The sequence below is a fragment of the Macaca thibetana genome, chromosome 2 (assembly GCF_024542745.1).
Source record: "Macaca thibetana thibetana isolate TM-01 chromosome 2, ASM2454274v1, whole genome shotgun sequence".
NCBI lineage: Eukaryota > Metazoa > Chordata > Mammalia > Primates > Cercopithecidae > Macaca > Macaca thibetana.
The window spans coordinates 105635394-105656537 of NC_065579.1; the positions used below are offsets into that span (position 1 = coordinate 105635394).

Consider the following 21144-nt stretch of genomic DNA (forward strand, 5'->3'; position numbering starts at 1 on the left):
ATCCAATAGTGGGCTGGGCATGGTGGCTTGCACCTGTAATCCCAGCACTTTGGGAGGACAAGGCAGGTAGATCACAAAGTCAAGAGATCAAGACCATCCTGGCCAACATGGTGAAACCCCGTCTCTACTAAAAATACAAAAATTAGCTGGGCGTGGTGGCGTGTGCCTGTAGTCCCAGCTACTCGGGAGGCTGAGGCAGTATAATCGCCTGAACCCGGGAGGTGAAGATTGCAGTGAGCTGAGATTGCACCACTGCACTTCATCCTGGTGACAGAACAAGACTCCATCTCAAAAAAATTAAAAAATGCAATAGCTATAATGCAGAATTTTAACACAATCCTACCATTGTTAGGAACTTGGAGAGGAGGCAGTTTATGTCATTTTTAGACTTTTTCTTCTCAATACGTAGGCTTTTTTAACTTAAAAAATGAAATTGTTAGAGGGCTGGCCAGATGGCCGTATAGGAACAGCTCCGGTCTGCAGCTCCCAACGAGATCAACACAGAAGGCGGGTGATTCCTACATTTCCAGCTGAGGTACCCAGCTCATCTCATTGGGACTGGTTGAACAGTGGATGCAGCCCTCAGAGGGTGAGCCAAAGCAGAGTGGGGTGTCACCTCTCCCGGGAAGCACAAGGGGTCAGGGAATTCCCTTCCCTAGCCAAGGGAAGCCATGAGGGACTGTGAACGGTGCAGTCCGGCCTAGATACTGCACTTTCCCCATGGTCTTTGCAACCCGCACACCAGGAGATTCCCTCCAGTGCCTATACCATCAGGGCCCTGGGTTTCAAGCACAAAACTGGGCGGCCCTTTGGGCAGACACCGAGCTAGTTGCAGTTTGTTTTTGTTTTTGTTTTTTTTCATACCCCAGGGGTGCCTGGAACACCAGTGAGACAGAACTCTTCACTCCCCTGGAAAGGGGGCTGAAGCCAGGGAGCCAAGGGGTCTGCCTCAGTGCATCCCATCACCACGGAGCCCAGCAAGCTAAAATCCAGTGGCTTGAAATTCTCACTGCCAGCACAGCAGTCTGAGGCCAACCTGGTACACTCAAGCTTGGTTGGGAGAGGGACTTCGGCCATTGCTGAGGCTTGAGTAGGTGGTTTTACCCTCACAGTGGAAACAAAGCCGCCAGGAAGTTTGAACTGGATGCAGCCCACCACAGCTCAGCAAGGCCGCTGCGACCAGAATGCCTCTCTAGATGCCTCTTCTCTGGGCAGGGCATCTCTGAAAAAAAGGCAGCAGCCCCAGTCAGGGGCTTATAGATAAAACCCCCATCTCCCTGGGACAGAGCACCTGGGGAAAGGGGCAGCTGTGGGCGGAGCTTCAACAGACTTAAACGTCTCTACCTGATGGCTCTGAAGAGAGCAGCAAATCTCCCAGCATAGCGTTCGAGCTCTGCTAAGGGTCAGACTGCCTCCTCAAGTGGGTCCCTGACCCTGACCCCCATGTCTCCTGACTGGGAGACACCTCCCATTAGGGGCCAACAGATACCTCATACAGGAGAGCTCTGGCTGGCATCTGGCAGGTGCCCCTCTGGGACAAAGCTTCCAGAGGAATGAACAGGCAGCAATCTGCTGTTCTGCAGCCTCTGCTGGTGATACCCAGGCAAACAGGGTCTGGAGTGGACGTCCAGCAAACTCCATCTGACCTGCAGCAGAGGGGCCTGGCAGAAGAAAAACTAACAAACAGAAAGGAATAGCATCAACATCAACAAAAAGGACGTCCATTCAGAGACCCCATCAGAAGATCACGAATATCAAAGACCAACGGTAGATAAATCCATGAAGATGGGGAGAAAATACTGCAAAGACAATGAAAATTCTAAAAACCAGAACGCCTCTTCTCCTCCAAAGGATCACAACTCTTAGCCAGAAGGGGAACAAACCTGGATGGAGAATGAATTTGATGAATAGACAGAGGTAGGCTTCAGAAGGTGGGTAATAACAAACTCCTCCAAGCTAAAGGAGCATGTTCTAACCCAATGCAAGGAAGCTAAGAGCCTTGAATAAAGGTTAGACGAATTGCTAACTGGAATAACCAGTTTAGAGAAGAACATAAATGACCTGATGGAGCTGAAAAACACAGCACAAGAACTTTATGAAGCATGCACAAGTATCAATAGCCAAATTGATCAAGCAGAAGAAAGGATATCAGAGATTGAAGATCAACTTAATAAAATAAAGCAAGAAGACAAGATTAGAGAAAAAAAAAATGAAAAGGAATGAACAAAGCCTCCAAGAAATATAGGACTTTGTGAAAAGACCAAATCTATGTTTGATTGGTGTACCTGAAAGTGACGAGGAGAATGGAACCAAGTTGGAAAACACTCTTCAGGATATTATCCAGCAGAACTTCCCCAACCTAGCAAGACAGGCCAACATTCAAATTCAGGAAATCCAGAGAATGCCACAAATATACTCCTTGAGAAGAGCAACCCCAAAACACATAATCCTCAGATTCACCAAGGTTGAAATGAAGGGAAAAGTGTTAAGGACAGCCAGAGAGAAAGCTCAGGTTACCCACAAAGGAAAGCCCATCAGACCAACAGCTGATCTCTCTGCAGAAACTCTACAAGCCAGAAGAGAGTGGGGGCCAATATTCAACTTTTTTTTTTTTTTCAGACTGAGTCTCACTTGGTCGCCCAGGCTAGAGTACAGTGGTGCGATCTCGGCTCACTACAAATTCCGCCTCCTGGGTTCATGCCATTCTCCTGCCTCTGCCTCCCGAGTAGCTGGGACTACAAGTGCCCGCCACTACACCCAGCTAATTTTTTTGTATTTTTAGTAGAGACGGTGTTTCACCATGTTAGCCAGGATGGTCTCAATCTCCTGACCTCATGATCTGCCCACCTCAGCCGCCCAAAGTGCTGGGATTACAGGCGTGAGCCACCACGCCCAGCCAACATTCTTAAAGAAAAGAATTTTCAAGAATTTCATATCCAGTCAAACTAAGCTTCATAAGCAAAGGAGAAATAAAATCCTTTACAGACAAGCACATGTGGAGAGATTTTGTCACCACCAGGCCTGCCTTACAAGAGTTCCTGAAGGAAGTACTAAACATGGAAAGGAATAACCTGGTACCAGCCACTGCAAAAACATACCAAATTGTAAAGACCGTCAACACTATGAAGAAACTAGCTAGCTAGTTTCTAGCTAATACCTAGCTAGCATCATAATAACAGGATCAAATTCACACATGACAATATTAACCCTAAATGTAAATAGGCTAAATGCCCCAATTAAAAGACAACAGACTGGCAAATTGGATAAAGAGTCAAGACCCATCAGTGTGCTGTATTCAGGAGACCCATCTCCCATGCAGAGACACACATGGGCTCAAAATAAAGGCATGGAGGAATACTTACCAAGCAAATGGAAAGCAAAAAAAAAAAAAGCAGGGATTGCAATCCTAATCTCTGATAAAACAGAGTTTAAACCAACAGAGATCAAAAGAGACAAAAGAACGGCATTACATAATGGTAAAGCGATCAATGCAATAAGAAGCACTAACTATCTTAAATATATATGCACCCAATACAGGAGCACCCAGATTCATAAAGCAAGTTCTTAGAAAACTACAAAGAAACTTAGACTCCCACACAATAATAGTGGGAGTCTTTAACACCCCACTGTCTATATTAGACAGATCAATGAGACAGAAAATTAACAAGGATATTCAGGACTTGAACTCAGCTCAGGACCAAGTGGACCTAATAGACATCTACAGAACTCTCCACCCCAAATCAACAGAATATACATTCTTCTCAACACCACATTGCACATATTCTAAAATTGACCACATAATTGAAAGTAAAACACGCCTTGGCAAATGCAAGAGAACGGAAATCATAACACTCTCTCAGACCACAGATTAAGAAACTCACTCAAAACTGCACAACTACATGGAAACTGAACAACCTGCTCCTGAATGACTACTAGGTTAATAACGAAATGAAGGCAGAAATAAAGATGTTCTTTGAAACCAATGAGAACAAAGACACAATGTACCAGAATCTCTGGGACACATTTAAAGCTGTGTGTAGAGGGAAATTTATAGCACTAAATGCCCACAAGATAAAGCAGGAAAGATCTAAAATTGACACTCTAACATCACAATTAAAAGAACTAGAGAAGCAAGAGCAAACAAATTCAAAATCTAACAGAAGACAAGAAATAACTGAGATCAGAGCAGAACTGAAGGAGATAGAGACACACAAAAACTCTTCAAGAAATCAGTGAATCCAGGAGCTGGTTTATGAAAAGATCAACAAAACAGAATAATAAGAGCTATTTATGACAAACCCACAGCCAGTATCATAACTAAATGGGCAAAAACTGGAAGCATTCCCTTTGAAAACCAGCATAAGACAAGGATGCCCTCTCTCACCACTCCTATTCAGTATAGTATTGGAAGTTCTGGCCAGGGTGATCAAGCAAGATAAAGAAATGAAGGGTATTCAGATAGGAATAGAGGAAGTCAAATTGTTTCTGTTGGTGGATGACATGATTGTATATTTAGAAAACCCCATAGTCTCAGCCCAAAATCTCCTTAAGCTGATAAGCAACTTTAGCAGAGTCCCACAATACAAAATCAATGTGCAAAATTCACAAGCATTCCTATACACCATTAAGAGACAAACAGCCAAAACGTGAGTGAACTCCCATTCGCAATTGCTACAAAGAGAATAAAATACCTAGGAATACAAATTACAAGGGATGCAAAGGACCCCTTCAAGGAGACCTACAAACCACTGCTCAAGGAAATAAAGAGAGGATACAAACAAATGGAAAAACATTCCATGCTCATGGATAGGAAGAGTCAATATCATGAAGTGGCCATACTGCCCAAACTAATTTATAGATTCTATGCTATCCCCATCAGGCTACCATTGACTTTCTTCACAGAATTAGAAAAAACTACTTTAAATTTCATGTGGAACCAAAAGAGTCTGCATAGCCAAGATAATCTTAGGCAAAAAGAAAAACTGGAGGCATCATGCTACCTGACTTCAAACTATACTACAATGCTACAGCAACCAAAACAGCATGGTACTGGTACCAAAACAGATATACAGACCAATGGAACAGAACAGAGGCCTCAGAAATAACAACATGCATCTACAACCATCTGATCTTTGACAAACCTGACAAAAAGAAGCAATGGGGAAAGGATTCCCTATTTAATAAATGGTGTTGGGAAAACTGGCTAGCCATATGCAGAAAGCTGAAACTGGACCCTTTCCTTACACCTTATACAAATATTAACTCAAGATGAATTAAAGACTTTAAATGTAAGACCTAAAACCTTTAAAACCCTAGAAGAAAACCTAGGCAGTACCATTCAGGACATAGGCATGGGCAAAGACTTCATGACTAAAACACCAAAAGCAATGGCAACAAAAGCCAGAATTGACAAATGGGATCTAATTAAACTAAAGAGCTTCTGCACAGCAAAAGAAAGTATCATCAGAGTGAACAGCCAACCTACAGAAAGGGAGAAAATTTTTGCAATCTATCCATCTGACAAGGGCTAACATCCAAAACCTACAAAGAACTTAAACAAGTTTACAAGAAAAAAAAAAAACCATTAAAAAGTGGGTGAAGAAGATGAACAGACACTTCTCAAAAGAAGATATTTATGCGACCAACAAACATATGTAAAAAAGCTTATCATCACTGGTCATTAGAGAAATGCAAATCAAAACCACAATGAGATACCATCTCACACCAGTTAGAATGGCAATCATTAAAAAGTCAGGAAACAACAGGTGCTAAGAGAGGATGTGGAGAAATAGGAACGCTTTTACACTGTTGGTGGGAGTGTAAATTAGTTCAACCATTGTGGAAGATAGTATGGCAATTCCTCAAGGATCTAGAACCAGAAATACCGTTTGACCCAGTAATCACATTACTGGCTATATACCCAAAGGATTCTAAATCATTCTACTGTACACATGCACACATATGTTTATTGTGGCACTATTCACAATAGCAAAGACTTGGAACCAACCCAAATGCCCATCAATGATAGGCTGGATAAAGAAAATCTGGCACATATACACCATGGAATACTATGCAGCCATAAAAAAGGATGAGTTCATGTCCTTTGCAGGGAGATGTATGAAGCCAGAAACCATCATTCTCAGCAAACTAATAAAAGAACGGAAAACCAAACACCACATGTTCTCACTCATAAGTGGGAGCTGAACAATGAGAATACATGGACACGGGGAGGGGAACATCACATACCAGGGCCTGTCAGGGGCTGGGGGGCTGGGGGAGGGATAGCATTAGAATAAATACCTAATGTAGATGACAGGTTGATGGGTGCAGCAAACCACCATGGCATGTGTATACCTATGTAACAAAACTGCCCGTTCTGCCCATGTACCCCAGAACCTAAAGTATTAAAAAAAAAATGGCCAAAAAAATGAAAGTGTTGTATATATTGGTTTGTAATCTCCCTTTTTTGGTAGCAACTTGTCATGACTACCTCTTCATGTGAATTAATGCTCCCCTATACTACCGCATCAGTTTAGAGGCTATATGGTATTCCATTGTATATACGGCTGGATCATAAGGTATTTTGTTAAGCTCCTAATTTAATTTTTTTAATTAATTAATTTATTTATTTATTTTGAGACTGAGTCTTGCTCTGTTGCTCAGGCTGGAGTGCAGCGGCATGATCTCAGCTCACTGCAACCTCTGCCTCCCGGGTTCACGTGATTCTCCTGCCTCAGCCTCCTGAGTAGCTGGGATTATAGTTGCCTGCCACCACGCCCGGCTAATTTTTATAGTTTTAGTAGAAACTGGGTTTCACCATGTTGACCAGGCTGGTCTCAAGCTCCTGACCTCATGATCTGCCCACCTGGGCCTCCCAAAGTGCTGGGATTGCAGACTTTTTTTTTTTTTTTTTTTTTTTTTTTTTTTTTTTTTTTTTTTTTTTGAGATGGAGTTTCCCTCTTGTTGCACAGGCTGGAGTGCAATGGCATGATCTTGGCTCACTGCAACCTCCTCTTCCCAGGTTCAAGCGATTCTCCTGCCTCAGCCTCCCAAGTAGCTGGGATTACAGGTGTGTGCCATTATGCCCAGCTAATTTTTTTTGTATTTTTAGCAGAGATGGGGTTTCACCGTGTTGGTCAGGCTGGTCTCAAACTCCTGACCTCATGTGATCCACCCACCTCCGTCTCCCAAAGCGCTGGGATTACAGTCATGACCCACCTCTCTCAGCCCCTAATTTTAGCAATTTAGGTTCATTCCAAATTTTTGTTGTTAATATTGCCAAAAACATTTATTCTTATTTTCTTAGGTAAATTTCTCAACCTGTAATCACTAGATCAAAGAGTCAAAAACCTTTCTTAAGTTTTTATAGCACAATTCTTTGAAATCCAGACTACCTTTTCTGTGTATGTTCCATCTAAGCAATTACCATGCTGAGCTGTGTCAGCTGTCCTACCTGCCACCTCTGCCAGATGATGGGCTTTTAGGGACCAGGATTATTTCTTGTGCATTTTTATATCTCAGAACCCACCATGGTGCCTGGGACATGGTAGGCTCATAGAGATGAAAATCAAAACTAGCATTTATTAAGTACTTCCCAAGATCCAGGGCACAGTGACACCAAAGAGGAATGTTACCACCATTCCTATTTCACAAACGTAGAAAATTGGGCTTAGAGAGGTAAATGTTAGAACTGTGCATATCATTATGTCACAGGACAAATATTTGTTGAATGAAGATGTCACTTCAGGAATATTGTTTCTATGGAATAAAAGTAACTACAAACTTGATGGTCAGTGTCACTAATTATGACCTAATATGTTTGAAGAACTTATTGTTTGACTTAGAGATGTTGATTTTGCATGTGTTGATATTCAGTGTCCCATGTTTTAGATTTCTAGATTTCTCCTAATAACTTGCTCCTTTATGAGCTCTGTAGGGGTGATTAAGTCATGTCTCCCATATCCTTCCATCACCAGCTTTTTTTTTTTTTTTTTTGGGAGGTGGAATCTCACTCTGTTGCCCAGACTGGAATACAGTGGCATGATATTGGCTCACTGCAACCTCCACCTCCTGGGTTCAAGTGATTCACCTGCCTCAGCCTCCCGAGTAGCTGGGACTATAGGCAAGGTGCCACCACACCTGGCTAATTTTTTTATATTTTTAGTAGAGATGGAGTTTCACCATGCTGGTAAGGCTGGTCTCAAACTCCTGACCTCAGTTGATCTGCCCACCTCAGCCTTCCAAAGTGCTGGGTTATAGGCGTGAGCCACCACGCCCAGCCCCATCACCAGCTTCTTTGCCTAATACAAAGTTCAAAACACTTGAATAGGTTTCAGAAGCACGTGGAAGACTCATTAAAGCACAGCTTGTGCACTCCCACCCTGAGTTTCTGATCCGACAAACTAGATGAGGCCTGAGAATTTTAATTTCTAACAAGATCTCAGGTGAAACTGCTGCTGCTGGCCCAGAGACCCATTTTGAGAACCATTTAGATTCCAGTGGACTGTTGTACCCTGTTTACACTGTTGTACACTCTGCTGCTCCAGGTCCCCTCCCCACCTTTTTGCTGTGTTCTGAAGGCACAATCTACCTATACCACCATGTGTGAAGAGAGATCCCTTGTTATAATCAGGCCCTTCTCTTGGGGGCCTTTTAGCCAGCAGGTTGACCCAGTGAGCAAGAAAAGCTCTGAACTGGGACTAACCCACTTTGGCTTCTAGATGCAGCTCTACCTGACGTAACATAACCCCAGGCAAGTCCCTGCTTATGCCTTTTCTCCACACAGAGAGAGTGAGAGGGCTTCAATCCCTAAGGACTCCGGGTCTCAGACTTTCTGCTTCTTCTCAAATGTATATTCAAGCAACTCACTCATCCCTGCCCTGGCCATGTAGCAGACCACTATTTAAAAAAAAGGCCTCATTTTCCGGTCATCGGACTTCAGAGGCCCTAATTGCCTTCATTGAATTTACTAATTCAGTTACTCTTTTATTATTTCTTAGCCTTAGGATTCTTTGTTCTCTGTAGAGTGAGAAAGGCTTCTGTTTATAGCACATTATTTCATGCAGCCATTCTGTGACTTTTTTGTTTATATTAAATACTAAATAAATAATGTCACAGTACTATAGTTTAAAGGTTAATAAAGGGGTCGAGCACGGTGGCTTGACCGCAGTTTGGGAGCCTGAGGCAGGTGGATCATCTGAGGTCAGGAATTCAATACCAGCCTGGGCAACATGGTGAAACCCCATCTCTACTAAAAATACAAAAATTAGCCAGCATGGTGACGCATGCTTGTAATTCCAGCTACTCAGGAGGCTGAGGCAGGAGAATCGCTTGAACCTGGGAGGTGGAGGTTGCAGTGAGCTGAGATCACACCTGTGCACTCCAGCCTGGGTGACATAGTGAGACTCCATCTCAAAATAAATAAATAAAGGTTAATAAAAGGTTAAAACAATTTTATATCATATCACTTACAACCAGTTTCTCACCTCAGAGTAAATCCAGTGAGACCTATTAGAAAAGTGGCTGAGATTAGGATAAATAGCCAATGCATCTGAGGCTTAATACCTAGGTGATGGGTTGATAGGTGCAGCAAACCACTGTGGCACATGTTTACCCACATAACAAACCTGGCACAGGTATCAATCAACAATCAAACAGTCAAGCACAGGTATCCCCTGAACTTAAAATTAAATTAAATTAAAAAAAAGAAAAGTGAGTACTGCTGAATGCCCTTGCAAATCCACAGGGTAGGAACAAATATAGTCTTGCTTCTTATGATTTAGGTATCCAATAACAAATGCAGGGGCCCAGTGATGGTCCAGTGATAGGAACAGCAGCCTCAAGGGCTCTAGGTTCTGTGGGTACAAACAGTGGAGCCTGTAATCCTGAAGGAAAATCTCAGGAGGAAACACTCAAATCTCATTCAGCTCCATTTAATGCCAGCCATTAGAGTGAGGACAAGCTCCCCAGAAAGCATCTTTTTTGACTGGCTGACTAGAGGGTAAAGTTCTAACCAAATGTATTTTATGCCTACAAATTATTTTGAATTAATGTTTTTAAAGGGGGGAAAAATCTGAAAAAGCCCTCTTTTGAATCCAAAATACTTTTCTCGGTAGGGAATCCTTGCCTTTTGCCCTTAGATGGGAAAGAGTACCTGAGACTTTTAAGTCCTACCTCCTTTTCAGACCACTAGGGTGGGAGGCCTTCTTGATTTGGGGAGGCAGAGTGATTTCTTGGTGCTATAGGTAAGATACTATCTTCCCTGGGATTTCTTTGGAACAAGGACAGAATCAGGAAGTAGTTTACCGCCATCCTCACCCACCACAGGAACTGGATTTCCCATTCTTCTTCTGAGGTCATCTCAGGTTTATGAAGTTTCTGCTTCCTTCTAGGTGGAGGCCGAGTTGATTGACAAGCTGGACAGCATGGTATCAGAAGGGAAAGGTGACGAGAGCTACAGGGAGCTCTTCAGCCTACTGTAAGCTGCTCCAGCCCCAGGCACATCACAATGGGGGATGGGATGAAGTGGGCCAGTGAAAAGTAGAGTTTGCAACTGCACTGGCAGGCTTTAGAGTTTGGTTATCAAGAGAGACCTGGGTTGTTCCTGATGGTAGCAGTGCTCAACTTCTGTCACCAAGAAACCAAGCTCTTTCAGGGATTCCCATAGTTGACTGAAAAGATAGAAAACAGGTAACCTCTGAGCTCCTAGATTTGCTGAAAGGAAAAGGATCATTGTTTGTCTTCATAACATGCACTGCATCTGGATGGGGGGCAGACAGTTCATGGAGACTCAGTTCTGGGCTCAATGCTGGCATTTCAAGGTGGGGGATAAATCCTCCTTTGAGAGACAGGTTCCTGATTACCCTGCTTGGTAAGTTAGTACAGTCAGCTTGAAAAACATTGCAGTGAGCTCTTGAACAAGCTGCAACACTCTTTCCAGGCCAGTTTTCATGTTTGTGGAATGAGATGGTTGTACTGAATGATGTCAGGGTTCTTCTGGGTCCTCCATTCCATGGTTTCTGGCTTAAGTTGATGGAGACAAAGAGACCTGAAGAGAGACCCAGGGGAACTATGGCCCTCCCAAGTAGATAGTGATGTTGCTATCTTATCTTCCTAAAAAATGAAATCTTAAGATATTTACAGCTCTAGAATACCCTCCCTGTTGTACTTATGTCCAACTTTGAGATGTTCTTTGTTTTAGTTCCATTTTGAAAACAAACCTCTAGCGTATTTTTTCAGGAATACTATCCATTTGCTTAGAACTTTCCAGTGTGCAAAATGTGTTGGCATTTCTTACCTTATTTGATCCTCACAACATACCTGCAAGGTGTGCAGAGTAGAAATTATCTTCCCTCCCACTTGAGAAATAAAGAACTGGGCTCAGGGAAGTGCCAGCATGCCCTCAGTTGTGTCATCAGTAACAGACAGCTCTGGAAGGAGGGCCCAGATCTTCTAATTTCCAGATGGGGGAGTCTTTCCGCTATACCATGCCCACTTTGTTTCTTGAGGAGTCATGAGGTAAAATGTAAATTTATTTTAAATTTAAATAATTATAATTTGTGAAAATGAATCCATCCTTTAGTATTTCTTTTTTAGCCGAAGATTTGTCTAATTGTGGAAACAAGGCAGTGTTCCTTGGCCGCTAACAAATGACTGCTACAAAGGAAAAAGTACAAAAATAATCTGCAATTACTAGTTACCTGACCAAATCATGTTTATAAGCGCTTTTAAAACAGTCTAAGAACTGAGAACCACTCATAACATGGAGCAGCATTTTCTTTTTTTTTTTTTTTTTTTTTTTTGAGACGGAGTCTCGCTCTGTCGCCCAGCCCAGGCTGGAGTGCAGTGGCGCGATCTCGGCTCACTGCAAGCTCCGCCTCCCGGGTTCACGCCATTCTCCTGCCTCAGCCTCCCGAGTAGCTGGGACTACAGGCGCCCACAACCGCGCCCGGTTAATTTTTTGTATTTTTAGTAGAGACGGGGTTTCACCGTGGTCTCGATCTCCTGACCTTGTGATCCGCCCGCCTCGGCCTACCAAAGTGCTGGGATTACAAGCGTGAGCCACCGTGCCCGGCCAGCATTTTCAAATTTGTGTTTTTGGAAGCTAAAAAAAAAAATGTAAATCATGGGTGAATTAGTTTAGAAAAGATTCAACTAAGCAAAATTGAACAAGCCTCTTTATTAGGACTTCTCAAAGACTTTGTTGTGCAAAAGGATATGAGCTGGGTGCAGTGGTACTTACCTGTAATCCCAGCTACTTGGGAGGCTAAGGTGGCAGGATTGCTTGAGCCCGGGAGTTCGAGATTATCCTGAGCAACACAGCAAGACCCCATCTCAAAAAAAAAAAAAAAAAAAAAAGGATATGAAAAATCTCCAACAGGAGGGTATAGCAATCAGCATTTCCCAATTTCCCATGCTTGTGTGCTCACAGAACATTTCCACCTGTCCTCTAGGACAGAGACCTCTGCAGAACACAGTTGAAAAATGCTGGTACATTTCTCAATGGATAAAGCCGCAGAAGTCAGATTCAGTGTTCTTAACCTTCTCTAACAACAGGAGTTACCTGGAGAACCCTCACTTTCCCAGAAGCCTGGCCTAGGCAGTATGCTCTGTGCAAGGAGACAGTCATCATTGTAGCAGCAGCATTAACAGCAGTCAGGGTGTGGGTTTGAGTACCCAGTGCTAGACCCCTAGCTGGGTGTGCCACCCCAGGTGACTCTCATGACCTTAGAGAGCAAGGAATAGTGTGGAAAGGAATCAGGAATAAAATTGTATGGAGTGAAGGATGGCTCATCACTGGAGCGAGCCGAAAGAGTTCAAGTCATTGTCCCTTAGGAAAGACCTGTGGGATGGCAGAGGATCTCAGAAGCCAGGCTTTTGGAGAAGCCAGGGGCTGCCCTGAGGTACCAGGAGCATGAGGTTGTCAAGTAAGAAAAGAACCTGGGCATTTAGCTCCTGGCTCTGGCACATTTTGCTTGGGAGCATTCCCTGCAACAGTAGGATGGCCAAGTATAGCTCCTGGACTTGCTCACTTTCCCTTATTTTGGGGCCCCAAGACTAATGAGAATCTTTCCCTTAGTTTCCATGAAGATGATGGGTTTAGGCTGGGTACGGTGGCTCATGCCCATAATCCAAACACTTTGGGAGGCTGAGGCAGGAGAATCACTTGAGGCTAGGAGTTCAAGACCAGACTGGGCAACATAGCAAGACCCCATCTTAAAAAAGAAAAATTAAAATTTTGAAAAACAGAGCTTGGTTTGTATGTTTGCTGAGGATGACTCTGGGCAGTGATAAAGACAGTCAGCCGTTGGCAAAGCCAGGCTTATCCCTCAGTGGGCTCTTGTTCAACTACTCCTTCAGAACAGAAGGTAGTTACAGTGTATGCCTAAGGTGGCTGGAGCCGAGCCCCTCCCTCCCCTCCTCCTCAGTGGCATCCTTAGGAACTTGTACATGGAAATAGAAGACGTGTTTTCATTTGTTGCTGCCAGTTCAGTAACCTCCTTGTCTTTGCTTTCTGCTGCATGGAGTAGAACCCAGCTGTTTGGGCCCTACCCCAGGTAAGACTGCAGTGTGGTAAGTCTGCTGTCTCCAGATCCATCACAGCCTCCATGGGCTCTTGGACTTCACTCTTGTGCCCAGGGGAAGGCTCATGAATTGTGTTTGCTTTCTCCACCCCTCCACCAATAGCCTGTTGGAGAAGGTTGAACAAGAAACATGGCGTGAGACCGGCATTTCCTTTGTGACCTCAGTCACCCGCCTCATGGAACGTCTTCTTGACTACAGGTATCTTCTCAGCCACCCGCTCACCTCTTCTTTTGTCAGGATACTCTCTCTAGCAAGGGAATCCCCCGACCTGAAAACTGAGACCATGTGCCCTTCATGGGGAGCACTGTTGTGATATTGGGTGCCATCACCAGTCAGTAGGAATCTGCTGATGACCAAGAAGAGACAGAGACAGAGACTCTTCCCAGGGGTAGGCTAGGGCCTCCTGGGATTCCTCGCTAAAATGTGGGCACATGTACCCAGGAGGGATCTTGGGGATATGTAGTCATCTGGCCTTCCATCCAGAAGGGTTAAGGCTCAGAGGAATGGGCACAGCAAGAGAGAAGAGTAAAGCTATCTCCAGAGCAGGGCAGGGAACAGCTATAGGTCCTTAGTGCAGACTTTCCTCCGAACCATATGGCAGATGAGCAGAGAAGTATCACCTAGAGGACATGAAGTTGGCTTTTCCAGGGACTAGGGACCCCACTTTTCAATGCCTATATTCTTTGTCTAAAGTCTATTTATTTCTGTCCCCTGGTCATGGCCAGAATAGATTAGAGGAAACAGCCTGTGAGCTCAGAGATCTTCATATTATGTTCAGTCTGGGAGTTCATGTGAAATAAGAATTTTTTTTTTTGAAGACAGTCTTGCTTTGTCACCCGGACTGGAGGGCAATCATGGCTCACTGCAGCCTCGAAGTCCTAGGCTCAAGCTGTCCTCCCACCTCAGTCTCCGGAGTAGCTGAGGCTACAAGCCCATGCCACCATGCCCGGCTAATTTTTTGTTTTTTGGTTTTTTTTTGTTTTTGTAGCGACAAGGTCCCACTGTGTTGCCCAGGCTGGTCTCAAATTCCTGGGCTCAAGTGATCCTCCCACCTCGACCTCCCAAAGTGCTGAGATTACAGGCCTGAGCTGCTGCGCCCAGCCAGAATTAGAATTTCTTAATGGAAGTCTGCCTTCTCAGTTGTATCATGGCTTTTGAATTAGTCCAAACGTGACAATGAAACCACAACTGCAGCCTTAATCATTCTCTCAGCAGGGTTCAGGTGATGGCTAAAGGTACCTTTTGGGAGCCTGGAGGAAGGTGAGGAGAAATGATAAATGAAACCCAGCTCCAAGCAATAGTTGCCTTCTCTGTGCTATAAGCTGTGCAAATGCCAAATGAGGAGAGCATTTTGAGCTCATGGATCAGGAAATAGGAGAGTTAAGCCTGGCTCCAGTTGCTGCTGAAGTAGAAGGTCCTGCTGTGCAAAAGACTCAGGTGTCCAATGCACTGGCCTGGATATGGAAATGGAATTCCTGAGAAATATGCTCTCGTCTTAAGCATCCCCCCGTTCTGTAGCACAGCTATGCTTGTGTGAACTTCAGGCCGTTTTTCCTGGGCCTTTCAAGTTCAAAGCTGGCCTTGGGGCCCCTTTTACAGCAAGAGACTTCTTTGTTCACACCAGGTCCGTAGCTTCTCCTGCAGCTACAATTAGAAAGGGAAGAGAGGTGAACAAAGCGCTGCACCTCCCCCTTACCAAAACATTTTCTAAAGTTTGGTTTTATTCACCGTGTCCTAACGAAGGAGCAGAAAATAATTTCTTAGGCTCCAAGGCCTTGTTCTAGCTGCCTGTTTGGTTTCTTTAGCTACCTTCTACAAGCTACTCAAACTCATGCCCAAAACCAACTTCATTCTCTATTTCTTGTCTCGGTGGTGGTATCTACAAAAAGTCCAAAATCCTTAATATGGCATCACTGGCCTTTGCTCACTTCTCCAGACCAATCTTCTGCTAGTCCCCAGTACTCATGCCCTACAACCCAGCCTCCCAGTGTTGCTCCTTGCTAACGTGAAAGGAAACAGCATAATGTTGATGATGGCCCCTGTCTATTGAAAATCCGCCACTTGAGTGCTCTACATACATTTTCTCTAATCCTATAAGCATCCTCATTCTTTTTATCCATGAGGAGAAACTAAGAGGTACCACTGCTAGGATCTGAATCCAGATCTAGCTGACTCAAGAACCATGCCCTGTCTCTTTCTCCATGTTGTCACCACTTAACCACTTGTATTTTCCCTTCAGGTTTCTCTATATGCTGTGTTCTCTCCCAAGAGTGGTCTTCCAACTCACCCCTATTAAGAAAGCTTTCCCAAGCCAGGAGCTTACCTGTCTGTGCACACATTGAATTATGATCATTTATCATCTTTCTGTCTTACCTTACAAAAGAGGACCAGCTCCTTGAGGATAGGAACCTTGTCCTTATCTCCCTGTTCCCCTGTATGGGGGCTGGCTCCTGGCAGGTACAGAGTAAATAATGAGTGATAAACTTGTTGGAAAGACCATGCAGAAACCAAGCAACTCTTTTCCTCTACCTCAATGCAGTTAGTTCAAGAACTTACTAAGAAAAGAGTTATTGGCCAGGCACAATGGCACATGCCTGTAATCCCAACACTGTGGGAGACCAAGGCAGGCAAATTGCTTGAGCTCAGGAGTTCAAGACCAACCTGGGCAATATGGTGAAACCCCATCTCTATGAAAAATTGGAAAAGTAGCCAGGTGTGGTGGCATGCACCTGTGGTCCCAGCTATTTTGGAGATTGAGGTGGGCAAATCACTTTATCTGGGGAGGTCGAGGATGCAGTGAGCCAAGATTGCGCCACTGAACTCCAGCCTGGGTGACAAAATGAGACCCTGTCTCAAAAAAAAAAAAAAAAGTAAAAGAAAATAGTTGTTGATATGACTCAAGGAAAGGACATCAAACAAAAAGGAAAAAAATAATTGTTCAGAGTTTTAAAATATATACATTGATTAAACATAATCAACAGATTGTACTCTAGAATTACCTGAACTTGTTATGTAAGATTCAATGTTAGACTAGCAAAACTTTAGATACTCAAAGGAGTACCTCGTCAGCTTTTATATCAATGTCTTTAACTTTTGTGTGAATTTCAGACACTCTGTTTCAAACATGAAGATTCTCACTGGTAGTAACTATATTTCCCAGGATAGGAAGCAGGGCCTTAGAAGGGTTTTCTTTGTGCCTGGAACAGACAGGGACAGAGCTAGAGTTGCCAAGCCCTTGTGGCTCAAAGTGGAACCTGTACCTGGAACGGGCAACTGAAGGTTATGAAGCCTGCCTTTCCCAGGCCCCTCGGGTTGCAATGAGGGCTGCCTGGTCACTGATGTAGTCCCCAGCCAGCCCACTACCCAGGTGAGCCAGATGCTTCAGAAGCCTCTTTCAGGAGTCTTCCCTGCTCACCCTTCAGAGAAGGAACAAGAGGGAAAGCAACAGCTGCACCTAAGTCAGACTTTAAAAGGCATCCACCATGAAGTAGCCACACAGAAGTGATGCAAAGCTACACAAAAAAGAGTCTGCTGTCAGCAGTGCAGAGGAGAAGCAGTCATAGAGCACAGAAGTGTATAGGATGCCCCTGGTATCACAGTGTTGAGGCCAGTTCCTTTCTGTTTAAGGGACTTAGCTATGAAGTTCTAGTTATGGCCAAACAGAAGTTAATGCTTGGTAAGTGTTTCAGATGCTTTATAGAAAATACAAATCACTAAATGGAAATGGAATTCCTGGGAAATGTGCTCCTGTCTTAAGCATCCCCCCATTCTGTAGCACAGCTACATGCCTGCCTATAGCTACACTAAATGCTGAAGTGGCTAGGTAAGATCTCACTGCCCTTCATGGGGCCAACTTACTCGGGAGACAGATGCCTTCTACCATTGTGTGGGTTGCTTGGAACAACTTGGCCATCTGACCTCAGGCTCACTTCTCTTGAAAAGTCAAGCAGTTTCCTGGCCCTGCCAGCACTAAAGGGACAGGTTCTGCAGAAGGATGTTCAGGACCCTCATGTCTGGCTACATAGGAACCAAATGTCTTATGTGGTGATAGGTCAACCCCCCGCTCAAGAAAGGAGGGCCTTGGTTCCAAACATCACAAACCTGTCAACTCTGACCGGAGACTTCCACAGGAAGGACATTTGGCTTTGCAAAATATCATGAGAGGAGTATGGATTTTCAACATCTTTTTCTTTCAGAGGAGTCATCCCGGGGTTCTTCCTCTGCATGATGGGAAGGTGGGGAGAACTGGGTTTGTCAAATGGCCATCCAGAGGCTCAGTGACTTGGCCTAGGGCCCCTGATTCCCAGCTGTACTGCTCTTCACTGGGCCCTGTGCCTGTCAGTGGAGCAAAGCCAAAGACACTCTCCAACCTGACCCTAGAAATCTGTATAAACCCCTTTCTGCAGCTTTTCCCCAGAGCTGCTAATATACAGCTGCATAAGAAACTAGATCTTCTCTAGAGCAGTGTGGGCTGCTATGGAAGGAGACACATCAGGCAGATGGCTCTCTGGCTGGCTGTGTGCATAGGAGACTTCTTGCTGGATTCACCAGTCTGGTTCTCATTCTCCTTCATCTCCTTATGCCAGGCTTCTGCTCCTTTCCAGAGGAGCTTGGCTTTGACCAACCCTCTCCCTATCTTGGAAAGGATCCATTCTCAGTCTTCCTATTTTCCTGTCTCACACAGGCCATCCCTGATACCTCCTATACCCAGACCCTGCTAGGTATGAATGCAGCTCAGTCCTGGCTGATGCCTTAAGCACGAGACCTGCTGCTTCTGGTGATAGATGGCTCCAAAGACTAGTACACAGGAAGGAAACCGTAGGGAGAAATGTCAACTATGTGGTGAACATGTACAGAGCCCTGAAGCTAGGGCCATGAAGTGGAGGATCTTGGCTTCTATTCAGCACTGCTACAAAATGAAACCTGTCCTTTAAGGAGAATTCTGTGCCTCCCTTTATGGGAAGTTGAGGATTTGGCTTTTCACCTAATTAATATGCCCTTTTGTGCCAAGGACCTTTGTAGGTGCCACTTAATACCCTGATGTAGCTCTGGGCTCTGTCTGTGCTCTGCCACCAGAATAAGGGGCTCAGTTGAAGAGATATTTGAGCCCCGAGTGTGGGTCCAAAGCTGAAGGAGCTCACAGTAGACTCCTCATCTATGGAAACAGTTCCTGTTGGAGGCCATCTCAATCTGGGATTTGGTCATACTAATGCCCCAGTAATAGTACAGTTCTATGTGTTGTCTCAAGGCCCCACTTCGTATCTGGTGCTCATCTGTGCTGTCTCTTCCAGGGACTGCATGAAAGGAGAGGAAACAGAGAATAAGAAGATTGGCTGTACTGTTAACCTGATGGTGAGAGGACATGGGCCCTGACCTCTCTGCCTACTGAAATGGTTTCTGTCCTGCGCTGTGATTGGCTTGGCCCTTCTACAATACATGGCTATAGGCCTGAGGGTTTTAATCAGGACATCAGCCCAGTTACTGGTATCTTAGAGGCCTGCACTTCCCCAGACACATTCCTACTTGGGGAAGGAATGAAACGAGCTTCTCTTTGTACCGAACTCTAGCCTGGCCTCTTGGCAGGGACCCACTAACTCTGACATGCCCCAATTCACAGTCAACCCTGACTCCTGATCTGCCCTGATGCTTTTCCTCTTTCACACTACCCAGGGCTCCCATAGACCTGCCAGTGGTTCCACCCACAGCAGGTGTTCCTTCTGGCTGGTGCTTTCTCCTTCTGGTGCTGTCTGCCTCCAGGAGCCTGCCCTCCCTCTCCTGCCCAGCACACCCACGGCTTTGGCCAGCTGCCCAGAGCTTGGCTATGGCCTCCACAGGTAGTTAACAGGTGTTTCCTTCTCTTTATTATAGAATTTTTACAAATCTGAGATTAACAAGGAAGAAATGTATATCCGCTACATCCATAAGCTTTGTGACATGCACTTGCAGGCCGAAAACTACACAGGTAAGTGGGGAAAAGAGAGAGCCATGCCTGACCATGAGGACAAACTGAAGGGATTTGTACAATAGGCAGAGAAAGGCTTCAGGGTGGTGCCTGCCAGATCTCAGCAGAATGTTGGGGCTTGTGCTATCCCCTCACCTCACTCATTTCCCTCAACTCCTTTGTGGCACATGGTAGAGAGAAAGCAGGCAGAACTTCCACTTGTGCCTTTGTGCCATGTCCTCCACTACTTGAGGCTGTTTCACTCTCCTTCCCTCCTGTCCACCCCTCTGAAGTCTCAACAGTGACCTCCAAATTCTGGTGCACCAGGTTCAGAGCATCCTGAGCTAACTGTCACTCCTTATGAACAGAGAGCCTTTTTTAGGACTTTCAAAGCTAGAGCTAAGGTTATAACAAAGGAATATCCCCCTAACCCTGGAACTTCCAGAACTCACTAGCAGACCTTCCTTGCAGGCTAGGTTCTTCAGACCCTGCAACTGCATAGCAGGCTCACATTGCGCTCCCAGTGCAGAGTATGAAGAGTGTTCATCTGACTTCTTGACAGGCCAGACAGGGCCTGTCATTGTATCTACAATATAATCCAACATCAAGGCCTTTTCTAACTAGAACAAATTTTAAAGCATTTCAGAGTGGCTGTCACAACTGTTTACTGAGAACCACGCTGAATCAGGGGGTTGTGCGCATGTGTGTGTGTCCTGTCTGATTGACATGCCATCGTTCCCCACAAAGAACTATTTTCTCCACTGTGGTGACCAGCCATTATGTCTTAGCTCTTAGGTGATAGGACTTGAATTTGTGTGATAGACCAGGAAATTTAAGCTATCCTTCTCTGCAAACACTATTGCAATTAGATAGATTTGTAGAAACAGAGAATCCTCCTTCTTTATCTCTAGCTGTTAGAGAGTGTTTGGCATAGATGATATATTATCTGATAGCACAGCTTGGCAATAATTAAATCTAAAATGACTGGGCTTTGAATCTTAAATTCAGCTGACTAATAAAATGACTGGGCTGAGTCTACCATTCTCTGCATCCACTTGCACCCATGATCCAGCAACCCTCTGAGAGGGCAGTGAAGAGAAAGACTTTAATAAATGTTGTGTATCAGCAGAAGCATTTGCTAAACTTCTGGGGAACTGGGCCATGACTGAGAGGCTGGGTCAGGGACTTTAACAGAGAAAGAGTGCTAAGCCTTGTCTCTGATGGCTCAGGGAATGACATCTGAAAATAATATAGGCAAGGAAGAAAAAGACGTTCCATGATTTCCTAAGCTCCAGAGGGAGGCCGTGAGTTCCACAAGGCTTGTCGCTAGAGAAAAAAGGCTTCCTGATCCCATGAGGAGGCGTGTACATTCCTTGGCAGGAAGTTCCAGTGGCAAGGGCACAGGCAAAGAGGCAAGGATGAGGAGGAGCCTAAAGAGTGGACACAGGCAAGTGGGCCTAGCTAAAGCTGGAAGTGGGTCAATAAATGGTTAGAAATGAGATTCTTCATAGTCATGGAGAGTAGATTTGAGTAGAACCTTGAAAACCAGGCAGAAGCACAGAAGCTAGAACTAATTAACTTGCCAGTAGGAGATGCCCACTAAAAATGAACAAATGGAA

General features: G+C 44.7%; 1 protein-coding gene across 6 annotated transcripts in view; it reads left to right on the plus strand.

The window, feature by feature from the left end:
* DOCK3 (dedicator of cytokinesis 3) overlaps positions 1 to 21144 on the plus strand; it is a 688972-nt gene that overhangs the window by 623698 nt on the left and 44130 nt on the right. For 5 of the 6 annotated variants that reach the window (XM_050780657.1, XM_050780653.1, XM_050780654.1 and 2 more), the window contains 5 exons: positions 10392 to 10477; positions 13530 to 13556; positions 13687 to 13782; positions 18876 to 18936; positions 19453 to 19546. In XM_050780657.1, coding sequence (XP_050636614.1) covers positions 10392 to 10477; positions 13530 to 13556; positions 13687 to 13782; positions 18876 to 18936; positions 19453 to 19546 — 364 coding nt within the window. The remainder of the gene's footprint in view (positions 1 to 10391; positions 10478 to 13529; positions 13557 to 13686; positions 13783 to 18875; positions 18937 to 19452; positions 19547 to 21144) is intronic. The other variant, XM_050780655.1, reaches the window with a different exon arrangement.